General features: G+C 31.4%; 1 protein-coding gene across 3 annotated transcripts in view; it reads right to left on the bottom strand.

The window, feature by feature from the left end:
- LOC111620185 (V-type proton ATPase subunit F-like) overlaps nucleotides 1-6,517 on the bottom strand; it is a 45,777-nt gene extending 39,260 nt beyond the window's left edge. The window contains exon 1 of one of the 3 annotated variants that reach the window (XM_023362071.1): nucleotides 6,389-6,517. In XM_023362071.1, coding sequence (XP_023217839.1) covers nucleotides 6,389-6,442 — 54 coding nt within the window. In that variant the 5' untranslated portion in view covers nucleotides 6,443-6,517. Of the gene's footprint in view, nucleotides 1-4,435; nucleotides 4,848-4,964; nucleotides 5,042-6,388 lie in introns of those variants that run through there. The other 2 variants (XM_023362070.1, XM_023362068.1) reach the window with 2 other exon arrangements.
- Nucleotides 6,518-9,354: the final 2,837 nt, after the last annotated feature.

The raw sequence follows: 9,354 nt of genomic DNA, 5'->3' as shown, positions 1-9,354 counted from the left end.
AAGTGAAGGAAAGAAAGCAAAAAGCAGTGAATAAAAATTTAAAATATATATATAAAACAACACTAATTTTTTTTATCTTTTCTAAGTTATTTTTAACTTATTGTTACATTATGTTATGTAAGTTAAGTTTTAGTATCATTTCCCTTCTCCCTCTCTTCCGCCACCAGTTTACACCTCCACCATCGTCTATCCTCAAAGTTAAAGTGCAAATAAAACTACATTTTTTTAATCAATTATTATTTTATTATGGTTATTTATACATTTGCAACTACAAAATGCAGTTTTCAGTGTTTTCTTTACTATAATTATTTTTTTTTCAATGTACTACTTAGCTTTAATTTGAGTGTGTTTTTCATGTTGGAACAAATTATTTGGTTTTACATGTACGATTCACCTTACAACATTTTCATGATACGATCTCAGTTTCGGAAAGGATTAATTTCGTATCCTGAGGTACCACTGTATATAGATAAGTCTGATGATAATTTTGCCATACAGCATTGCAGGGTAGCAAAAGGAAAAGATATTCAGCATGATAGGAAAAAGTAAGACAAAGATAGGAACTAAATCACAACCAGAAAACATTGTCCTTAATAATTGCAGTGAAAGTCAATAAACTGACTGATTGCAACTGTCATAAGTACAGTACACTGTAACAAATTAAGAAAGCAAAACATTGCACATAGGCATATAACAGAATACTCATCAGGCAATAACAAGACTCAATGACACATCAAGATGGTATACGCAATAAACTTAAGTGTACATTTATGAAGTGTCCTGTAAAATACTTGATTTTTTTAAATTGTGATGTTAAAAATTATAAAGCTATTGCCATTCTCTTGACAGCATTTATGGAAATAGTTTTATAAGATATCATATGCAGAGATGACATTAATTTTGTTTACTAAAGGTATTTAATAAAAGCATTGTACAATATCAACGTTAATAAATAATTTTTCGCTTTTTATGCTGTTAGTGTTTCCATTCAAAAATCAGCATTTTTCTATCAACATCCTGGCTATTCCCCATTCTAAAGGTTGGCAAGTATGTATAGCCCAATATAATCCAGCAATCGTTTGGCATTAAACTATAAAATTTTTTTATTACATTTTTTATAAAACAGTTTCTCCTAATAATTTACCACATTTTCCTGAAACAAAAATATAAACTTTTTAAGTTCTCATCATTGCTGTAACATTATCTTTACTTGTCCCATTTTGTTAATCTTTGAATTTGGATGTATACCATCTAACTAAATTGATATACAGTAGAGCATCGATTATCTGACAGTCAATCAACCGAAACGTCAATCATCCGAAAGAATTTCAGTCGGCAAATTTAAATTTTCACTGGTGCTATGGCACTGCAATCTTTGGCTGTATCTTGGGCTACTCAAATATTTTACGTTTTTGATACTAAATTAACTTCTAAAGTATAATTTTTTATTGTTTTTATATTTTTCAATATATTTATTTTGTTTGTACAAAATAAAAAAATAATTTTTAACGATACAATAGTCTTCGTTAGGTTTAACATTGACAAAAATTCAACGCAAAGCGACACGCAATGGAGAAAAATTTCAACATGAGATAAATTTTTTCGTACATAATCGGTTATCCGAAACATCGATCTTCCGAACAACCCCAATCCATTCGGATAATCGATGCTCTACTGTATTTCACTTCTGGTGGAAAAAATCATTTGTCATAAACATTATAAAATGAATTTTGTCATTTCCATACTTAAGATACAATAATTTTCCAGTTTTTTATTCACCTATGTTCAAGAAAATGAATNTTTTTTTTTTCTTTTCTTTTCTTTCCTCTCACAAACCTTTGCACCACATATGTGCATACACATTCTTTAGACTTTCGAAGAAATCAGCCGTAATTTGATATGATGGCTGATATGAACTTGTGTTAATCTGTGCTTGTGACTATTATTAGAAATACAAAATTATTATTCTACAAGTGCCTTGTGCTACATACACATCTGCCAGAAATTCAACCTGACAGCGGCTGAACTTTTGTCGGTTGAAATGGATTTGTGTAATGTGTCTTGTTTTCACCGTTGGATGATGTGCACTACCTTAGTTTGGCTTCCCAAGAAGAATCAACCAAGACATTAGTGAATCCTGTTGGTTGAAATGAACTTGTTTGAAATTTGCCTACTTCTACTGCAAGTAATGCAAATCAAGTCTCTACATGCATCCTGTGCATATTTCAGTCGTATCAAGAACTCAACTGGCAGCTAAAGGACTTTATCGGTTGATATGGACTTGTGTGAAATTTGCCTGCTCTTTCTGCAAGCAACGCAAATCAATTACAGTAATTCTATGCATCCTGTGCATCTTTTAGATAAATCGGGTACTTCAATTACAGTTACAGGATTTTGCTAGCTGATTTGGACATAGATTATGGATGGAGATTATCATTGATTGAAGTAAAACTTTTGTGCAGCTTGCATTTTTGATGTAATGTACTCTAACTTGTTTAGTATATTTATTATTATTAATATTTGTTATTTTAATTACTGTTTAATTATTATTTAACTTCATTAATTAATTTTGTTCTATTGTATAATATATTTATAATTTTATTAATTAACTCTGTGTTACTTGCATAATATATACTATATATGATTGTTCTGCATATTATGATTACTCATTTTATTATACATGTATTAAATGTTAATTGTGGGGACGAATTGTTTGCTACATTGAATGTAAGATATATATATATACCATAATGCCTAAATACGTGTATCGTGTTAAAATATCTTATTCATTATTGATATAATATTTCATTAACAATTGTATATGCAGTGACCTGTGTGTTATTGATACACTTGTCTATTCTATTCATTATATTGTTGATAAACATATTATTTAGTTATGGTATTAATTACACATTTATTTAATCTGTACATGATATTTAATTATTGCATATTATAACATGTGCTCTATATATTGAATGTACAAAAATAATACAACTCAACTAATAATAATATGGAATGCACCTTCTACCATTATTGAATATGTATATTTTCTTTAAATGCTGTTATTCATTTTGAAAATGATCATACTTTATTATTGATATAATTCTTTGTTTTTAAATAATTGTATGTTGGTTAATCTTAATCTATTATGTGATTACTCTATATATTATTACTCTGTTATTGTTACTCTGTTACTACTATATATGTACTTAATATAACTACTTCATATGACCTGATACAACATGAAAAATTACCTCTGTAAATATTATAAATATCCTCACTATCATAATATTGAATGTATTTATCCTTGTAAAAATTGTTTGTAAAATTATGTTGATGTACTTTACTCCCGGTAATGCTATTATGCGGGGCCGGGATATGTGTGTTCACACCTTAATAAAATAACGATTGATTGATTGATTGTAGTTCTGATGCTACAGCCTTGTTTAAAATTATACTGCAAAATGCTATATCAACTGTTTGCTAACCATTATATTTCTATAAAAAGTGTACCAATTTTACCAAATGATGATGACAAACTTAAATGAAACGATGGATTTTTCTAACAAAAATCTAAACATGATGTCATAAAAAAAAACAAAACAGCCCACAAATTCTCATAGAGCTGATGATGTAAAGACACAGGATATATGATCAGATTTAGCTTTTATCATACACACCAAATTTGTCTGTAAATAGTAAATATTCCAAAAAATTATTTTCAAAAGTTACACATTAGATGAACTGAAATACAAACAGGTTCCTGTTGAAGATGAAAAAGAAGAAAATGCAAAGAAAACATTGGGCATTGCTAACTCATTCATTATATCTTATGATTATATTACATTTATTTACTTTCAGATTGTAATTTATTATTAATGTAAACATGTTTTCATTGTTCTCAATTGATAAATTTTTCTATCTGTAAAAACCATTTGGATATCTTCCGTCACAATGGAACACCTTGTAATTTTTAAATTAATGGAATCAATTACTCATTTAAAAACTTTTCACTTTGCAATAGATTTTCCAAGAACAAATTAAAGTAATTAAGTGAGGGGTAACTGTACAGAACAAGAATCCCAATGAAGAATAATTTTATTTCTTGTATTTGTCTATTGTTACTTGAACTTATTTATTTATATTTGTATTTCTTATTTAATATAAATTTGTTTATCTTTTTATTTATTTTATATGTGTTATTCAATTCTTAATGCTAATGGCATTTATATACTACTCTTCTGTGCTTTTGGCCAGCTACTTATGCTTGAATGTAACAAATTTTAATATTTCCTACATTTGTATTTTATGTTTTATATTCTATGTTCCATTCAAAATTAATATTAAACGTGATTAGAATATACAAAATAGGAACTTAATAAACTGCATTACTATAACTATATTGTGTTCTATCACCTATGGATCTCTTTCTTACCTTTCCAAAATATTCAATTTCCAATAATTTATAGTTTTCAGAGCTGCCAACCATCCATTTTTTTAGACAGATTGGTCTACAAATATCTTGTTCTACCATCACTTTAGCATTTATTTTTTTCTGTAATTTTGGTCAATTTACTGTTGATGTGACATACATGTTCACAAAAACATTCAAACACAAGTGAAGTGGGCAGTGGGTTTGATAAATCCAGACTAGAACCAACAGAAAAAATTCCAAGAGGGTCCAATCTGGGGCCAATTCTAGGATTCTTGCAGAAGCAGTCAGATAGCTTAGCTCCTCAGCCATCTAATCCATTGTAACCTACATGGTTAATTAGTGTATATATAAGTTATAGGTGTGTTTATGCTTTGATGTGAGTACCTAAAAGTTTAATGAAGTTTACAATAAGTACGGGTTTTTTGTTATAAAAGTGTCTGAAATAACAATTTTATCAACTTTAATCACTACTCACTAAAATATTGATAATCGGTAACACAAATTTAATTAATTACTAAATAAAACAAACCTCATCTCCAATCACGGCAATTAACTTGCCTTTAGAAGCCGAATGTGCCGACATTTTCTACCAGNGCCCACAAATTCTCATAGAGCTGATGATGTAAAGACACAGGATATATGATCAGATTTAGCTTTTATCATACACACCAAATTTGTCTGTAAATAGTAAATATTCCAAAAAATTATTTTCAAAAGTTACACATTAGATGAACTGAAATACAAACAGGTTCCTGTTGAAGATGAAAAAGAAGAAAATGCAAAGAAAACATTGGGCATTGCTAACTCATTCATTATATCTTATGATTATATTACATTTATTTACTTTCAGATTGTAATTTATTATTAATGTAAACATGTTTTCATTGTTCTCAATTGATAAATTTTTCTATCTGTAAAAACCATTTGGATATCTTCCGTCACAATGGAACACCTTGTAATTTTTAAATTAATGGAATCAATTACTCATTTAAAAACTTTTCACTTTGCAATAGATTTTCCAAGAACAAATTAAAGTAATTAAGTGAGGGGTAACTGTACAGAACAAGAATCCCAATGAAGAATAATTTTATTTCTTGTATTTGTCTATTGTTACTTGAACTTATTTATTTATATTTGTATTTCTTATTTAATATAAATTTGTTTATCTTTTTATTTATTTTATATGTGTTATTCAATTCTTAATGCTAATGACATTTATATACTACTCTTCTGTGCTTTTGGCCAGCTACTTATGCTTGAATGTAACAAATTTTAATATTTCCTACATTTGTATTTTATGTTTTATATTCTATGTTCCATTCAAAATTAATATTAAACGTGATTAGAATATACAAAATAGGAACTTAATAAACTGCATTACTATAACTATATTGTGTTCTATCACCTATGGATCTCTTTCTTACCTTTCCAAAATATTCAATTTCCAATAATTTATAGTTTTCAGAGCTGCCAACCATCCATTTTTTTAGACAGATTGGTCTACAAATATCTTGTTCTACCATCACTTTAGCATTTATTTTTTTCTGTAATTTTGGTCAATTTACTGTTGATGTGACATACATGTTCACAAAAACATTCAAACACAAGTGAAGTGGGCAGTGGGTTTGATAAATCCAGACTAGAACCAACAGAAAAAATTCCAAGAGGGTCCAATCTGGGGCCAATTCTAGGATTCTTGCAGAAGCAGTCAGATAGCTTAGCTCCTCAGCCATCTAATCCATTGTAACCTACATGGTTAATTAGTGTATATATAAGTTATAGGTGTGTTTATGCTTTGATGTGAGTACCTAAAAGTTTAATGAAGTTTACAATAAGTACGGGTTTTTTGTTATAAAAGTGTCTGAAATAACAATTTTATCAACTTTAATCACTACTCACTAAAATATTGATAATCGGTAACACAAATTTAATTAATTACTAAATAAAACAAACCTCATCTCCAATCACGGCAATTAACTTGCCTTTAGAAGCCGAATGTGCCGACATTTTCTACCAGTGACGAATTCACGTGATGCTTAATCTCATCATATATAAAAATAAAATGAATACAATTATTTAAAAGTTTTCTGGGTGTTAATGCTGTTTAATACTTGAATTTAAAAACAAATGCTTTCAATATATAAAAAAATTAATAATTTTGATCCTTAGTGAAATAAAATTTATTATAATAATTATTTTATTTCAGCATATGACCACCAGAGGAGTTCTTCCGCGAAGAAGGTAGGCTGCATTGACAACCTTCCGTTCCACGACTCCTCCCTACCGGACCCCGTGATTCAATCCACCTTTCATGAGTGGGCAACGGTACAAGATCTCTCTACTTTCCTGGCCACCGACGGCTCCAAAACTCACACGACTGTCACGGCAGTGTTCATCGACTACACCAGTGTTCCGCAACCTTTTTCTACTTGCGGCACACCCATGACTCAACACGGCACACCAAAATGTTATTCCCCTCAAAAACGTATGATATGATACTATTAATAGAATTACATAATGCCACTAACCTATTATTATTGTTATTAAACAGATACCAACACCTGTGAGCAAATTTTCTTTACATATAATTTATTAGAATACATAAAAATGGGTGTCTTGTAATAAAGAATAAACAAACATCATCTTATTTCATCAGTGTTGCGGCAGAGAATGAAATACACACAAAAGATAACATAAAAAACACAACAACATACATACGTAAGAACATACAACATACATACATAAGAAACACAACAACTGTGATAAAAATATATAAATAAAATTTGAAATTAACAGAATATGTAAAAGTTCACGTCACACCTTTCACCATGTGACGGCACACCGGTTGCGGAACACTGGACTACACCACCAACACCAAAGCCCATTCACTCTCCACTCCGAGGCCACCATTTTCACGGCGGAGGGATTCGCTATTTTTCGCGCGCTACAACATGCCACTGAGACTAACAGCAACATCACCTTGTGCACGGACTCCAAAGCTATCCTCACCGCCATCAACGCTCACCACGATAAAGTCTTCATCTATCATCCACACCATCATAAGCCTCATCAACAGACGTAATAAAGACAATCTACAGACGCGTCTCGTTTGGACCCCAGCTCATAAAGGGTAACCATAAACGAACAAGCTGACAAACTTGTTAAGAGTCAGCCATGCGACACCGAGAAAACCCATTATATTATTCCGGAGGATTACATCAGCATTATAAACACCGAAATCAAACAGCAAATTGACAACGAATGGTATAACTTTCCCAACCACACAGACTATCAATGGCTCATCACCGGCAATCACATCCCCGTCATGGACTATACGGACCGATACACTACTATCCTGATCCATCGAGCTAGAACTAACTCCCTCATCACTAATTCCTTCCTCCATAAACGTAACCTGAAAAATACTGATCGTTGCACTTTCTGCCCGACAGAGCAGGATACAACGATACATCGGTTGGATAACTGCTATCGATTTGAACCCGTTCGAAAAAAAATTCTAAACAATAACAGTATCATTCGTCACAAAATCCTCAAGATAAGCGATTGTCTTAAATTTACGCCCCATCGAGATTTGCATACAAAGTATGATCACTGTGGGGATAATAAAAAAAAAATCGTCTGGCACACGGTTTTCCCGCGCTTTTCCAGTCGTCCGACGGACGACGATGGTCGCCATAGGAACAGCAATCAGACCACTTGAAGTAATGAATACCGATTGGTCTTTCCTTGTCTTCGGACAACAATTCGAAACCTTTCGGAGTGTGAGAGACATCGACATCGACGCTCAAGCTGGTATATACCGATCGGATAGTATTCCTCCGAACTTTGAAACTCTCCCTTGTAATTCCAGCCTTTTATTTTTCTGACAAAACAATTCTTTTATGTATTCGCGAGACTGTCGGGTAGGCACTCGTTAAGTTTTGCGTCTGTTTTTCTTTTCGAAAGGTCAGAGTATAATAGCAAAGGTAGAGAGTGGGCAGAAGATGCCTAATGTTTCTGGGCAGTATGGCTTGAACAGGTCTACAGTAGACCGTAGTTAAATCTTATCTAAGAAAGATACTGTATTATCAAGAAGACTCAAGCAGCTAAAGGATTAACAAAAATCACATCTGAGATATAAAGAACATCGAAGAGTTCATAATGGAATCCGAAACGGATCTGAGGACAGAAGAACGCCAAGAACTCTTGAATAAATAACAGCAAGAAACTCGGCGAGATATGTTTTCTTCTGAAAAAGAGGATTAATGACGATATCTGTTATTAAAGATCTTAGTAGTAGGAGGATGTCAAAATAACGATCATAGAATGGCATCCAAACCAGGTTGAGGCTTGGGGATTTCTACAATTGCAATGCTATTAATAACTACTTACGAAAAATCCTGGAGAGAGAAAAGCAATCNTTAAAGATCTTTTGTAGTAGTAGGAGGATGTCAAAATAACGATCATAGAATGGCATCCAAACCAGGTTGAGGCTTGGGGATTTCTACAATTGCAATGCTATTAATAACTACTTACGAAAAATCCTGGAGAGAGAAAAGCAATCGACATTAGACAGATTATTTACGAGTAACCCTTTCAAACGGAAAAAACATGACTAATAAAAATCAAGACTGTGTATGTATGTAATGTATTTTTATTATCTATTTATATATATATAAATTAGGGTTTCTCATTTCCCGGGAAATTTGCCTCCAGCGGGATTACGGGACAAATAATTTCTTTTCCCGGGATCCCGGGAAATTCCGGGATGAGATAGTAAAATAGAATTTTATATGAATAAAAAAGATCATACAGGAATATCATAAATTTGAATAATTTAATTTATTTTCTAGTAAGTAACTAAAAGTGTAGGGCCAATCTCACCCATACGGACACGTTAGGCTCAATTAATTTATGTT

This window comes from Centruroides sculpturatus, unplaced genomic scaffold (assembly GCF_000671375.1).
Source record: "Centruroides sculpturatus isolate CEXI.00-Female unplaced genomic scaffold, Cexi_2.0 scaffold206, whole genome shotgun sequence".
NCBI classification, from domain to species: Eukaryota; Metazoa; Arthropoda; class Arachnida; order Scorpiones; family Buthidae; genus Centruroides; species Centruroides sculpturatus.
Note: the sequence above shows the minus strand (reverse complement) of the source record. Positions and strands in the feature narration are given on the sequence as shown.